This window comes from Musa acuminata, chromosome BXJ2-8 (genome assembly GCF_036884655.1).
Source record: "Musa acuminata AAA Group cultivar baxijiao chromosome BXJ2-8, Cavendish_Baxijiao_AAA, whole genome shotgun sequence".
Taxonomy (NCBI): Eukaryota; Viridiplantae; Streptophyta; class Magnoliopsida; order Zingiberales; family Musaceae; genus Musa; species Musa acuminata.
Genome location: NC_088345.1, coordinates 3,064,835 through 3,080,329, shown reverse-complemented (window position 1 = coordinate 3,080,329; position 15,495 = coordinate 3,064,835). Strand labels below are relative to the sequence as shown.

The following is a 15,495-nucleotide window of genomic DNA, read 5'->3' as shown; positions in this document are numbered from 1 at the left end:
TTCTTAGGTAAGTTGATAATAATTTAAAAAAACGAAGATTATTCTGATGAATATCTTCTGCTGCCATATAAACATAATGCCCTATAAATAGTTCAGAGTTTGGAGGATTCAAAGGATGCATTACTTTCATATAAAATTTAGAAGCATGAATTTCTAGAAAAAAAAGTGCATATTAAGGTGATTCATTGTTAAAGGAACTCCAATTTTGATTTTTTATTATTGAATATTCTCTTTTTCATTATACATAGTATTTATTAAAATATAACACATATATATGGGAAGATGATGATTATAATAATAAGAGTTTGGACGCTCCTAATTGATTTTTACATGGGGTCATCCTTTTTTGATCAATTTGATGAAAATATCCTATCTGTCGCCCTCGATCGTTGTCATCACTAACCCTTTGATCGCGAGTGATGTCACCCGTCACCTCTTCTCCTCCTCCTCCCATCGCCCACCCAGTCTTGTTTGTATCCTCTATCACTTGAGTAATCCAAATAAAGAGGAGGTAGGTGATGAGGGCACCAAAGGTAAAAAAAAATGGAGAAGTGAGGTCCATGATGAGGGTCTAATGAGCGAGGTCATTCCTTATCTTCGATCACGAGAAAGAGGGAGCAACGAAGGGTAGCATGAGTAAGAAGTTCTCAACAGAGAGGATAGGCGAGGGAAAGGAAGAGGCAATGGCCGACGCTACTCGGGATGGGGGCAAGCGGTGATGAGGACAACAAAGGTAATTATAATTAGAGATAATTAGTAGAGAACAAAGGATATTTTCATCAAATTGATTAAAAAAATACTTAATATAATTTTTTTTTTGTAAAACAACAACAACAATAATAATTGGTTGAGCAAATGACCTTAAAATAATATATTGTATTAGATGAAGTGAAAAAAAATAAAAAAAACTAAATTACTAAGAAAAGGATAAAAAAAAGGCGCAAAAATTACAACTTCAAATGAAAACCAAGAAATGTCTCGGTTCCAATCACGCTGCGTGGTTCCCCTTGTGATAACGATAAGCTTTACCCGTCCTCGCCAAACCCCCAGGCGAAGCCCATGGGGAGTTCGACGGCAACCCTAACCCCACTCCCCTATCTCCTCTCCTCCCTCCTCCCACCCAAGCCCTTGACCCTCCTCCTCCCCGCCCGTCGCCCGGGCACGTCCGGCGGCGGCGTGGCGAGATCCACGGTGGTGGTCGGGTACATGGAGCGGAAACCCAACTCCCTCGCCGGGTTCGCGAGCAAGGTAATCGGGTCGCTCCCCGTGGTGGGCCTCGTCGCCCGGATCTTGAGCGACGAGGGGGGCGTCGCCGACGACCTCATCGACTTCGCCGAGTTCCGGCGTCGGGTCGGCAAGAAGTGCAGCATCACCGATTCCAGAGCCTTCTACGAGTTCCAGGACCGCCGCGGTCGGGTTCGTGTCTCCAAATTCTCCCTCTTCTCCGTTCTTTGCAAAAGCTTTTGATGATTCCGTTGGTTGGGCAGGCAGGGGATCCACTGTATGTTCTTCTCTGTTGCTGGTTGGCCGCGGTTGGTGCTGGACTTCTGAAGTCCGAAGAGATACTGGAAGGGGTGGCCAGGCTTCGCATTTCAAATGATATCGAGTTTGAGGAGGAGACTTTCTTCGCCATGATGACTACTGCAAGGGAGGTCAGTGTTCTGTTAAAAGATTCACCCTGAGATTATGTGCAAACTCCGGATGGCAATCAGTATTTATAGCTTTCATTTTTTTCTTTTATATGTTGACTAGTCATGTATATTCTCTGTGGTGACTTGCATGAAGAACTTGCTGAATAATTGGTGTGGTTGGACAGGTTGATTCAACACCTGATCTCTAGCTAGGCCTTAAGGTCCAGTTGGGTACAACAATGAAATGATCAGGTAAGAGAGATAACCTGGAAATCCTGCCAAACAAGTTAGTTCCCTCTGGAGAGTAGTACTGGATCTTAATCTTGGTTGACCTCCAAATATGTGGAATCAGTGTATAGACAGAAAATGAGAGAGAGTCTTCTGTATAGTCTGGTCTTGGAACATTATTCAGCTAGCTTTTTATCCAGACTTAGGAGGTCATTTGCCTCAAAAAAAAAAAATCCATGTCTATTCTGGATACAGAAAAAGTGCTTTTGTTTCCTTAAATAATGTGGGAGGGAGATAACTTAGGTGCTTATTGTTGCTTATAAAATTTTAGAAGCTCTTATATGGACATCTGTTTCAATCTAGTCTAATGGCTGGAGAACAGAGAGGATATTGGTTGACTTGGCAGTGGCAGATCTCATCATCACCAATATTGGTATGAGAACAGGAGGGGCCTCAGCTAGGGTCTTTGGTGGTGGTGACGGCTATCATCACTTGTGTCATTGGACAGAATTAGCATGGCGGAGGAGTGGTGTGGCTTCGATGGCTTGGCTCATTGGTGGAGCAGTGAGTCCAGGAGGTGGGGGAGATGGTGCAGCTATCTATGGAACTGTGAAAGTGAGAAAAATACAGAAAAGAGGAAGCAATGATGTTTTACACAATTCTTATAATTTCTTCTAGTAGATGAATGTCGTGGTTGTCGGTAGCTATGTACAGAAGGAAGAGTTAGGCTGATGTATAGATAATGAGAACAGTCAAATTAAAGGATAAAGAAAGAGATGGGCTAACACTTCCGAAGAAAAAAATATCATATAAAGAGAAATAAAGAATAAAATAAGGCAAGGATGAGTTGGATCTAGTCAATCCTGATCCACATCCTATCTTATATATACTGGATCAGGTCATTAACGTCAGATCATCAGTTTGCAATCTAGATCCTTTTCTTGTTCCAACTGTGTCCGATTAGGTCATATGCACCCTTGATAGCTATGACTGACAGTATGTATGTATTTTGAACTTTTGTCTTGTTGTAAATGTGAGTAATCTCCTTAAAGCTTTGGCTGTATATATGATGACTATAGACTGTCCAAGTCTGCTGCTATCATGTGTTCCTAGTTATTGCTTTTTATAGAGATATGCATCTAGTAATTGTTGTGTCATGTCTAATTTTTGAGATGTGTAGTACGGCATCTATGTTCCTTCTGTATGCCCATGTTTCATTTCCGATCAGCTAATTAGATCTCAAAAGTCTGGATGGCCACTAAAAAGGCAACTTATAGCTAATACTTTCCGTACCTAACAATGACTTTGTTATACAAATAGTTTTTTTTTTTGTCTTAGTGGTCTGTTGTTGTGCCAATGACCTTTGCGTTACTTTGAAGTGCCTATTTTGATCACAGCATGAAAGGGGGCATTGAATAGTACTTGACTATTAAAGATGAGAAATTAATAGTTTCAAATCTTGGATGTCAGAACCTGATGTGCATAATGCTTGGACTTTAGCTAATGTCATAGCCTGTTATACGAATTCATATCTCATGGACTTGCTTGTGTGTGTGTATATATATAGAGAGAGAATAAATTAAGATGAACAATGACTGAACTCGGTTTCTCATGTTGTCCAGAGGCGAACAAAACTGAAGGCTGCAACCCCAGAAATCCCTATGGAGATTAGAATTGAGAAAGCGCTGGAGGCTATTTACGTCTGCTGCTTTGGTAAGGATACCATAGAAGAAGAGGATGTCAGATTACTGTGTAATATGTTACATGCAGTTTTCCCTTCAGTCAGGAAGCAAGAGATTGATAGAATAGTCAGTTCCATGGTAAAGCAAATAGCTACAGGTGAGAGAACAAATTATCCAGAGCCAAAATCTTTGTCCAAAGAAGCCGTAGAGCGGCAAATGAAGGACCTCGAGTTTCTGCAACAGAAGAGCGAAAACTCGAGCTAACCTTCCTGATGTATCGAGTATCTCTTCTTACCAATGCAGTAGTAGTTTGCATACACCATTCTTGTTGATATTTCTTTCGCTTGTCCGTATGACTTTTGCATAGCTTTTCATTATCTGGTGAAGTAATTCTGTTTTTTCCTTTTTTTCGGAATATTTTATTTTGTTAATGCGTATAATTTGCCCTTCTAAATTTAAATTTAATGTATACATATTCTTGCAAAACTCAAAACCTTATTGATATTTGTTTTAATTGATTTCCATCATCATTATCATGCGAGCACAATATTATCGAAATTTCAATTTGTTATTAACTGAAGTATGAGGAAAAAAATGGCACGCATGAATACTTTTGATGAGTGGTGCTCCACTCTGGTGCCGATGTGGTGCACGAAGTGGCTGCCATGTCATTGACAACACATCAAGAACGTGCCTGCATTGGAGGAGAGAATGCCTCGATCATTCTCCATGCCACGACGAGGACCTCCGACCAAACTGATCAGCAACTGCCTTCTCATGTCCTCTTATGTCTCGGCATTGATGAGCAGCTAAGTTCCAAATCTGAAGAAAATGGCAACTGATTGCAGCAGCTATCTGCCCTCTATTTCCTTTTCAAGATTTTTAATTTTGAGTACTGGACTCGTGTTGATTTATTTTACACCGATATATATGTCCATCATACACTGGCATATTATTTTATGTCCATAGATCCGTACATATTAAAGTCTGTCATGAATAATCCTATATTCCTCTATCTTATACTATGTTATTAGTCTAAAATATTTATAAGTCTTTTTAAATGAATTTATATTTTTATTTATTTATAATCTGAGAGTAAAACAGAATATTAATCCATTACTTATCACCAATCAGAATGAAAAGATGACCTAATCAACTGTATGTTGTTTTCTTGCTCGAAACTCAAAAAAGGAAAAGGCTGCATTTATTTTGAGGTCTCACTCCAAAGCTACACAGCATATAAAAAGTATACACAGATAGAGCAGAAGGATAAAGGCTAAGGAAGAGGAGAGGGGGCTCATGCAAGCCTCTTGAAAGTAGCTTCAGAAGACGAGTTAGCAGCAACATATATGTATGCGTAGGACATTAATAGGGGTCAGAGAAGGCTCGCACCATCGCCATTGCATCGGTAAAGGCAAAGTCATACGGACACAGCAAACGTGAGGGAGCCAAAGAGGGGGGCGGGCGAGGGCGGCTCTCATGGCAGCCAACGAATCGTCACATCAGTTTGGGGTGGGGAGCTGCTTCCTCCACTGCCCTTCTCCTCCACACAATTCCAGCAGCATCTTCTCACCATCGTAGTTCTCTCAGTACCTTCAGAACCAGCTCGAGAGTGTGATGGCCTATTATTGCAGCTCAGTTTGTTTGTATTTTGCAGCAGCAATATCTTCTCTCTTTCTTCTTTTTCCTTCATTTCTTACTGATGATAAGTGGCTACACAACAAGCTTAAGTGACATGACTTATAATCGCAGTCGAGTCAGATCCAGCAGGAACATGAAGTTTGTTTGTTTGCTTGTATTTGGTGCTGTCATGCATGTAGACTCATTCATTATGGCTCTTGCAAGTTAGCATCTCAAATGTGTACTGCCTGTGTTTGGGTGTGTAGCATGAGAGCATATCTAGTTTGTGATTTAGAGAGCAAGTGCAGCAAGCTAGCCTTCCTTCCCGCTGCTCTTGGTCACTGCCTCTATCATCTTTAATCTGCCATCTGCCTCCGCCTGTGTTCGTTCATGCCATTGGTAGAAGCAAGAAGTGCCTCCTCATAAAGATGAAGAAAACCTTCTCTGGCTGGGGATACAGTGTAATCCCCAGTTTTGTTGTCACTACTTGTTGAGGTATCTGCGGCTTATTTGGGAAACCAACATCAGGAGTGTCTGATGCAAACTTTGGAGGCTGATGGAAGTGATGCCACCTCCTTTGATCGATCATTATGAGATCATGGATTCGTATCATATTCAAAGTCTCTTCGACGTAAAGAGAGAAATTAATCATCCCTGATTGTTAATATATTATCACAATAATATAGTAAGTGTTTTCCTAAAAGGAGTTTTAGGAAGCAATTTCTTGATCACAGCACAAGAGAAAAGGACCTCCGAATCTTTGAGCAGATTTAGACGAATCTTTGTCTCACAAGATAGCGCGAGATTTGGTAGGTCAATTGAGGTTTTCTATAGCTTTGATATGATGGCTCGGCCGTACCTTCATAGATGGGAATCCACCGGTCAGTGTTGTCAGAATGGAAACCCTAAGCTACGGTCCTCAGCTCTCTTGCAAACCCTCTTAAGCTCAACACCAGAGGAGAAGCCACGCTCTCTTCCTCTTCTCCTATCTCTTCTTCTTCTTCTTCTTCTTCTTCTTCTTCTTCTTCTTCTTGCCATGGACTTGGTTTGTCCCATCGAGCACCTTTGCTACGTTCGTTGCACCTACTGCAACACTCTTCTTGCGGTAATTTCTTGAAGTGAAACCCGGTGATGAAGTCTTGGATAGGAAGATGGACTTCTTCAAGTGTAGATTGATGCACAAGAAGCACACAAACACATGTTTCGATGTCTTTAGGAATAGGCAGTTCAAAATGAGTTTCAGCTTCCCTTTCTTATCTTTGTCTCTGGTCGTTTTGTTACCTCTTGAATGCGCAATCCGTAAAAGCCACTGCTGAAAGTGAGGTTCTCTTCAATTCTTGTCGACATTGTTCGCCACAAGTAAAGTTCCTCCACAGCTACATCCATTTCTCTTTTCTTAGATTCGCCATGTAGAAATAGATAGAGAGATATGAGAAGCTCCTCTCAATCGACTGTTTCTTTCTTGTCCTAAGATATCATGGTTTGGAGTTGGATTCCCCAAACATGATACATGATAAGAAGCTTCATCATCTCATGCATCCGGAGTTTGTTGTTAGGTCTCTCTTCATGATCATTTTGCTCCTTAATTTTTTCCCTCACCAACAGTTCTCCAGTCTGTGATCAGTTGCTTCAGCTACATTTCTTCTTGTCAGAATCTGTCAACCTAATGAATGAGTCAAGAAGATCCACTTGAAACAGCTACGATCCTTAACCTAATGAAAAGAGTGTGATGGCCAATCCCTTTCCCTTGTTGCTGTCATTTCCAACAAAGAGATTTTTTGAGCTCCTCCACATGCCAAATGAGAGCTTCTGCAAGTTATTGGATTCTCACTTTTCTGTCACGTATAAAAGCCTATCATGTGTTGCAGGTTGGAGTTCCATTCAGGTGGTTGATGGACAGAGTGACTGTGAATTGTGGTCACTGCCACCACTTGTCCTTTCTCAGTCCTGGAGATGTAGTGCAGTGCATTTGCCCCACCAGCCACCTACAGATGAGTCTTCAGGTTCATATTCCAGTCTAATAAACTTATCTCACCCACAACTGAATCCTCCTGTGAAAGAGAAACAAAAGTGTTTGTGGGATACATCCACTGTTCTTGAAGTATTTTGTTCTCCTCAATGCCAGACTTACAAGAGAATACATGAACTAACTATCACTAACAATTACTGTATCATTCGAAAGCAGCTCAACAAGGGGAGACATGTATTTACTCTCATATGACTGTTTCCTTCATATACTGTGAATTAGGGTCCTTGCTTTGGCTCAAGGAGAGAACCACCTTCACTGCGGAGATCATCGACTTCAGGTGAGCAGTTCAAGAAAAGCACCATTTGTTTTGTATGATGTAGTAAGCTTCCTGATAAGGTTCCATTGATGCTTTGGCTTCATAAGTCTCACATTTGAATTCAATCTGTTGATCACAGTGCCAAAGAAACACAGAGCACCATCAGCTTACAATCACTTCATGAGGTAAAGATTAAAGCTGTAGATGTTCTGCATGCATTTGCATAAGCTAAGCAATATAATCTGTGTGTCCACATGTTAATGCTAGAGAGGAAATACAGCGAATCAAGGCAGCCAAACCTGACATACCTCATCGAGAAGCCTTCAGCATGGCAGCAAAGAATGTAAGAGATCAACCAAACAACTCATCTCCTTAGCCTTCGATCGTAAACTTAGCTTGTTCTCTGTCTGTGTATTGCAGTGGGCTAATTCTGATCCGCGCAACTCATCTGATGTTTAGATGTAAGATCAACTGCCTTTCCTCGGGTAGCAAACTTGCCTCATTCTACTCTCGATCTGATGGTGCAGGAAAGAAGCAATGGAGGAAGCTCTATTGGTTTTGAGCTAATGGAACACAAAGATTAGGTTTCCTGGTGGATGCATCAATCTCTTTCGTACTGATGTGCTTCAAATTTTGTGGAATTCATCTCAAAACTTTCCGTAAATAAGATCTTGAAGTATGTTTGATGTTTAGGGTGTCAAATGATGAATCAATTAGTATGGAATTAAAGAAAGATGTATGTATGTATGTATGGCATATAAATATGAGGGCATCGCTTCTTAATTCTCTATCAAGAAGGGTTTCACTATGTTGCTTACATCTAATTGTTAATGATTCACCATTGATCAGCCATCATATAAGAATCTATGCATCATAGAAAGAGAGAAATGAGCTAATTAATATCTTTGCATCTTTAAGAAAAGATTAACTTGGCATCAACTTAGATTACAAGAAATATATAATAAAAAAAAAGAAGACGATCGTTTTTATTATGGCTAGTCTTTAAAGAAGAAGAAGAAGAATACCACGACACATGATTCATTGGTATAACCTCAATACGACGCTCTTCTTTTGCCCCGAAAAAACAAGAAATACCAAAAAAATATTCACATATTTTTCGTGAAACTCATAAACTTTGGTGCGCGTCGCTATACATTGATCCTTTCTAGACTTCATTTTACGCTATCGAATCGAACCGTATCTTTTTTGCCATGCCAATTTGAAAAAACAATTAAGCAAAATGAGTTTTTCTCGTCCAACAAAAAATAATCTTCTCTAAAGTTTTCTTACCAGTTTTGTGGTCAAATAAATGTAAATTGAAGCACAAATTTCAATTGGTGTGGCTCAAAAGGGTGACAAAGAACAAATGAGGTGTGATGTGCAAGGCAAAGTTCACTGGGTCATCTTAGATCAGGTAATAACTTGAAAATAATCAATGATTAATGTTGAGGAATACTATTTATTACTCACAACTCAATAGTAGTAAATAATATATTATACTAATTTAGAAAGCTAAACAAATTCTTTTGGAGTTAAATAGCAGCAAATAATAGACAATCTGAAAACATTAGAGGAGAGGATAGGCACACAGAAATGATGACTGAGGCTGCCTTCTTCCAACCCCATATTGTAGTCAAAGCAGCCACTCATGCTCCCCCCATATGTCCATGAATGGTACACCAGACTAGCCATTTTACTAGGCCATCAGATTGTCTCTGTAGCACACACATATATGTATATTATAGAGAGAGAGAGAGAGAGAGAGAGAGAGAGAGAGAGAGAGAGAGATGCAAGAGAAGAAGAAACCAAGTAACTCCTTGTGTTGCAACCAAAAACAACTGTTGGGTTCCTTAGAAGTGATTGGAATTGGATTCAGCGTAAGCAACTTTGCACTGTTGGGATGAAGAAGGTTAACGCAGATAGGCGGAGGGAGGAGTGAGCTCGCCTGGTGCTGCGATGGAGACACCGCAAGTTGCAAGAAAAGGGCGACGGGGGGAGGACGGCCACCGTGCTCGAATTGGCCACCGTGGTACTGCGTGGCGCACCCCAAGTGCCACGTTTCGACCTCACACGGGCTCGTCGATCTCCTTGGTACTGGGAGCGTGCACTGTCCCGCCACGTTTCGATCACGCACGGGCCCGTCAATCTCCTCCTCCTCCTCCTGCCCTCGTGTGAGGTCACGTCCCCTCTTCCTCCTCCCTCCCCCAAACTGGAACTCATCCCTGCCTTTTGCTTCTGCAGCCACGCGGTGTCTCTAATCCACCATGGCGTCCTTCCTGCTCACCCTTGCAGCCTTCGTTGAGTGCTGCACCACAGTGACTGCAGCCCCAGCCTTCCCAGCGGCAACGGACGGCGGAGATTCTGGACTCGCGTCGCGTTGATGCAGCAGAAACAATTATAGCTACGACGCTTTCGTACGTGCAGCGTGCACGCGCGTGGTGCGGGATGCCTTCTTCCTACCATTTCTGTGTACCCGCTTCGAGATCAGAGGAAGGGAGACGTATCTGATGGGACCCGCGCCGGTAACTCGTGAGCGGGGATGCAAAAGAAAGACGTGAGCGTCTCTTTCCTAATTCGGAGCTTGTTTTGCCACCACCGAGTTTCTTCTACCCGGTGGGACCCGGCCCAGTGGTACTGTAGGTTCCAAAACAATTGGTGGGTCCAGGAATCGGTCTCGCCGAGCCATGTCCTCGGACGCCTCGGACTCGGGTCAATGCTGAGGCGAATAACGAATGCACAGTGGTATCGTCCAATGGGAGCGCGCCATGACCGGCCCCCACCTGTTCTGGCCACTAGAACGTCGACAACGTATAAACCGAAACCACTCCGGTTTTACAAAACCACCTTCCTCTCCGGATCTGGGAGTCACCCTTCCCTCCCTCCCTCTATAAATAACGAGAAGGCGAGGAAACGTTGCTAAGGAGAGGAGTGAAGGGGGAAAACGAATAGGAGGAGGGGGCGGTCTCTCTTCCACTCGCGTCGCTTTAGTCGTACTCGAGTTAGGGTTTAAGGGAGGAGGAGATCGGATTGGGGAGGAGCGATGGGGAGGGGGAGGGTGCAGCTGAAGCGGATCGAGAACAAGATCAACCGGCAGGTGACGTTCTCCAAGCGTCGATCGGGGCTGCTCAAGAAGGCCCACGAGATTTCGGTGCTCTGCGACGCCGAGGTCGCCCTCATCGTGTTCTCCACCAAAGGCAAGCTCTATGAGTACTCCACCGATTCCAGGTACCCGCTTCGTCCTCCATCTCTCGCTCGATCTTCTCTCATTCATGTTCTTGTTCTAAGAAGGATGTTTCTTGCGCGACCAACCCGTGATTCCGGGTTCCTGATCGACCCGGATCATTGTTCTTGCATGATCTTAGGTTTTCCAATCAAAATCGATTTCGTTAGCCTCCCATGGATGTCATTCCCTCTTCTTCCTGATTCGTCTTGGAACTGGGGGTTTGATGTGCATGCATGGCGTATTCCATTGGCGGCTTGCCGCTAAGAGCGGATATCGAGTTTGACATTAGTATCAAGCGCTGCTACCTTCATCTAATATTGCGCAACACTCCGGAGCAGTTCCGGGTGGGGTACGATCTTAATGGCTGCCGTCCTTTGAGGCTCGGCCTAGCTCGATTTATGTCCACAGATTTCCTACTCCTCGTCTTCCCCCACTCTTTCTCTTTCTTTATCCGTACACTGCTGTGTAAATATAGCTTGTTTGCTGTCGTACACAGATGGACAGTGATGATCGACTGTGATTTGGGTAGCTCAGCTCAGCTTTTGAAGTATGAGTTCCCACTGTTTCTGGCAAATCTTGCATTCGTGCTTTCCTCTTAGCAGCTTAAGAGCTGCCCGTGCCATCGAGCCTCATGTAGTTCTCGATGATTCTGGAGGTTGGTGCCATCCAGCGGTGCACTGCTTCACTCATTAGAGACCAGACACAGTACCAATTACCGTACGATCTTGTCCCAAGTTGAATGCCGGGCACATCCGCGGTTCATTGTTGCAGTAGCCGGTGCGAAATTTCTGAGCCACTTGTTCTGCTTCTATAGAAATCAATGCCTTAGGATATTGAAATTTCTGAAAGATCATGCAAAACTTAGTTAACACGATACCAAAAGCAGATATTTATTCTGGGTGCGTATCTTCCCATCAGAATCATGGTCCGCCTTGTTGGTCTCTCCCTCTTTCGTTACATCTTTAACCATTCTCACACTTCAGGCGACCCCCTACTGTGTCTGACACGCCTTTTACTGTTTCCCTTTGGTGCCTAGCATGAAAAACCCATTTTTTTTATCGTTTGCATTCCCACATGATGATACAGTGATATTCCTTTCTATCTACCAATATCGACCATGAAATCTATCTACCGATCTGTACCCACAATTTCCCTGCACTAGACTTGTCTTTTTGTGTTTGTGAAGATATTTCAATTTTGCCTTTGCTTTGCTTATTAGGGGATTATCTAATTTATCTATGTAACTTCGGTTGCTCCTTTATCCTATCTGACACATTCCCCCTTGCCCACTTAGTAGGTTTTGTTTGTCAGTAATTGGATGGTGCAAGTATGTTAAGTTTAGGCCAACTTAATGAGGCAAATCAGTTTGAATCAAATTCAGCTTCTAATTCTTTTTTACTTTTGTTTCTTCACATTTTCTGCATTACATGCACCTCAAGCTTTCAAGTTTCATCACAGAATATGTTCAATGGGATAGGAAAATAGTAGTTGATACCGCCCTGTAAAGGACAATGGCCATCCGCTAGATTTAAAGGGTACTTGAGACTTTATGGTAGGTCGACAGTAGGGGGCCCTAAGTGGATATAATTTTAGTAGGCCCTAAACAAGCAACTGAAGTGTCATAGACTGTTTAAGAATTTTCCAATGATCTATTGGAACTAAAACCTATTAGGAACATGAAATGGAAATGATCAAATATGATAAACGCGAGAATCATCAAATAAAATTGGTAAACCCTGCATGTACCAACTAAAACTGTTGAGTGTAGGATGAACTTTCATACCGAAAATTTTCTAGGATGAGAGTTGTTTGATAGAAAAAAGAAGATATGAGAGATAGAAAAAGATAAATTATGAAATTATTCTAGCTCAGTGAGAGACTTGGACAATGAAGATCTTGTACCCTCATGCATCACACATGGATGATGGGAACTTATCATCGAGAAAATTAAATGTACCTTCACACCACCCAAATATAACATGAAAAAAAGTCATTCTTTATTATGAATCCTTTTCTTTAGAACCCCCAAGTGTGAGAAGAAAAGAAAATTACAATAAAAAATATAATAAAATATTCTATCCCATAAATCAAAAGATATCTATCATTTCATATTTCTTTTTTATGGAAGATATATTTTCATATTTTTTTTCTGAAGTAATATTTTTTGTTAATAAAATATATGATTGATGATCTTTCTCCTTCAATAAAAAATTATCTTTAAATAAATCTGACACATATATTTTTTTTTATAAAACTTCAATCAGTATAAGATGTGTCTCTTTTCTCTTTTAGCCAATTTCCTTATTCTTCTTATTTGAACAGTATCAGTAATTCATAGAAGATTATATCTATATTGAGACATTCTAATAGTGAGTGTACAATTTTACAAATGATAGATCTCAATTTTGAGTCTATGTAAGAACATCTAGATTTTTTATTAAAAAAACTATTGTGAGATTATGAAAATTATTATCCTTTGAAAAGTTGTGAATTTTGCAAAATACTTGTTAAACCATCTATCCTAAACTTACCAAGGCTAGTCCAGAAGACCTGTTTTAGTGAAGAATATACAGAAAATATAGCATGGTGTAGGGAATTGATTTGGTAATTTCTTATAATTGTTAGGAGTATAAAAAGATATATGAAAGATAGAGATGTTTATTTAGCGAAGTTACTTCACCCCGACATATTGATTAGAAAGACAATCTGGGAATGCAAGAACTTGGAGGTTTTATAATCGAGTAGCAGATAAATCAGCATGAATGAATTCTGATATATATGAGATACTTCCTGGATGTTGTTTGATAAATGCTTCTTGGCATGAGAAATTTATGAGGCATATCTAAGTTGGCTAGAAGAGAACATTACAAACTTAGAGGCAATAATGCTAGTCCTTGAGCTTTTGAATTTTACATCAATAATATAAAAAGGAAAACTAAAAGTTATTTTTTTTTTACCTGCAGTATGGAAAGGATTCTCGAACGTTACCAGCAATACTCGTATGCTGAAAGAGCCCTTTTAGAAGCAGATACCGAGGTTCAGGTAGCATATCATCAAAGACCTGCTTCAAAGCCCCAATGCTTCATACAGATAACTAAAAGCATGTGAATGTTATACATAGGGAAACTGGTGCCTTGAATTTGGGCAACTGAAGGCAAAGATTGAGGCACTACAAACGAGTCAAAGGTACAGAGATATGTGTTGCAAATCTCGTGTTTCTCTTGTACAAAGATGTTTTTCCTTCTTTATGGAAAGTTTCACAGAGATGTTACATGCACCGTCTTTTTGTGCCATTTTCAGGCACCTCGTTGGTGAGCAACTCGAAAAGTTGACACTTAAAGAACTCCAACAATTGGAACAACAACTTGAAACAGCTTTGAGAAAAATAAGGTCAAGAAAGGTGAATTGATGTCATTTACAAAACAGAGCCTCCCTCCTATGTCCTCATCTTTACGACCGACCTACCTCGAACAGTCGTTAATTTTGTGATGTCAATTTGTGCATGCAAAGTTAGTTTCTAATGCCCTTCTCAATTTTTGCAGAACAATGTGTTGTTTGATTCGATTCATGAGCTTCAAAGGAAGGCAAGTCTGAAACTCTTGTTCAATGACATGTTTAATGTTCTTAGATATTCTGATCTTCATCATCTTATAGATGACATGCCTACATTATATATTCTGTGGAGAAATTGAGAACATTTAACGAAACAATAAATATGGTTGACCGCTGTGCGGACTGCCCATAACAAACGGAATAAATCTTATATATCGTTCAGAATTCAGGTAAAATGGTGCGTGCGTGAATAACCTTTTATTATTATCATGCAGGAGAAAGCACTGCAAGCACATAACAGCGATCTGGAGAAGAAGGTGAAGTGATAGAATGATTAACCTCATTTATGGACTTCCAAAGTTGGATTGAAATGTGGAATGAATGGCTTCTTCATACAGATCAAGGAGAAGAACAAGGAGGCAGAAGAGGCTTTCAGCCAACAGCAACAAGCGGAGCACCAAGCTCTAGCCGAGACCAGTTCCTCTCCACCGGACTTGCTATCAACAGACTCCACCATTAATGTCGGGTATACTTCCCATCTGGCATCTCTCTTCTACTAGATAATACCTGGATTTGATATCACACACTATAAAAGAGTTAGTTAATTTCACAGTTCATTGCCTAACGATAGAACCTGGTCTGTCTCATGCTTTTTGCCATGATTTTGCTATGAGTTTAAAGAGGTTTTGCCATGTTTTTTTTGTATAATTGCATCAGAAGTCAAAAGTAGTACGAGGTAATAATGAATTCTTTGAGCAAATTCACCGACCTTACCATTGCAGAAATTACCAAGCCACAGGCGCAGTCGTGGAGGAAGCCGAGCAGCCTCTTGCCCAGACGACCAGCAGCGTCTTGCCACCATGGATGCTTCGCCTGTGAAGAGGACCGAGAAGCAGTCGTCACACAACAAGCGCTCTCAAGTTCAACTTGTTCTTTCGACTACTTGTACATATAACACCAAGTCTCCGTGCTGGTGTTGTGAGCTCCTCCTTTTTGTCTCTCTCTCTCTCTCTCTCTCTCTCTCTCTCTCTCTCTCTCTAGAGTCTGATCCAGGTCCAGCTTTGGAGTCGTATGGAAAGGAAGCATGTGAGACTAAAGCACACGATTCCAATCTGTGTTTGTGCTGTGTGTTGTTGGCTCTTGCGCATACGTAATGTCATAGGATCGATGACAAAAACGTTATGGATTGAAGGAATTCGAACCACAGCTTATGTGATGTTGCAACCTCGCTTTATTCCCTACCATTATCGTGCTGTTTAAACACTCTTCAGAGA

At 41.3% G+C, this 15,495-nt stretch overlaps 2 protein-coding genes across 2 annotated transcripts; both read left to right on the top strand.

Annotated features, from left to right (window-relative positions):
- The first annotated feature begins 982 nt into the window (after positions 1–982).
- Positions 983–3,858, top strand: LOC103993872 (photosystem I assembly factor PSA3, chloroplastic). The gene is made up of 3 exons (XM_009414087.3): positions 983–1,416; positions 1,488–1,652; positions 3,482–3,858. Exons 1-3 carry the CDS (start codon positions 1,060–1,062, stop codon positions 3,803–3,805), a joined length of 846 nt encoding a protein of 281 aa, XP_009412362.2. The 5' UTR covers positions 983–1,059; the 3' UTR covers positions 3,806–3,858.
- Positions 3,859–10,371: 6,513 nt separating this feature from the next.
- On the top strand, positions 10,372–15,463 carry LOC135618684 (truncated transcription factor CAULIFLOWER A-like). Its single transcript, XM_065119828.1, has 8 exons — positions 10,372–10,671; positions 13,633–13,711; positions 13,791–13,855; positions 13,970–14,069; positions 14,212–14,253; positions 14,497–14,538; positions 14,620–14,747; positions 15,004–15,463. The coding sequence occupies exons 1-8, from the start codon at positions 10,487–10,489 to the stop codon at positions 15,098–15,100; spliced, it is 738 nt and encodes a 245-aa protein (XP_064975900.1). The 5' UTR covers positions 10,372–10,486; the 3' UTR covers positions 15,101–15,463.
- The last annotated feature ends 32 nt before the right edge of the window (positions 15,464–15,495 follow it).

Bases quoted from the DNA above. Each gene is read 5' to 3' on its own strand.
- LOC103993872 (XM_009414087.3), top strand. From the start codon at position 1,060: ATGGGGAGTTCGACGGCAACCCTAACCCCACTCCCCTATCTCCTCTCC. The intron at 1,417-1,487 runs GTTCGTGTCTCC...TTGGTTGGGCAG, and splicing joins TCCAGGACCGCCGCGGTCGG to GCAGGGGATCCACTGTATGT. The intron at 1,653-3,481 runs GTCAGTGTTCTG...CATGTTGTCCAG, and splicing joins TGATGACTACTGCAAGGGAG to AGGCGAACAAAACTGAAGGC.
- LOC135618684 (XM_065119828.1), top strand. From the start codon at position 10,487: ATGGGGAGGGGGAGGGTGCAGCTGAAGCGGATCGAGAACAAGATCAAC. The intron at 13,856-13,969 runs GTACAGAGATAT...TGCCATTTTCAG, and splicing joins GCACTACAAACGAGTCAAAG to GCACCTCGTTGGTGAGCAAC. The intron at 14,539-14,619 runs GTGAAGTGATAG...TTCTTCATACAG, and splicing joins ACAGCGATCTGGAGAAGAAG to ATCAAGGAGAAGAACAAGGA.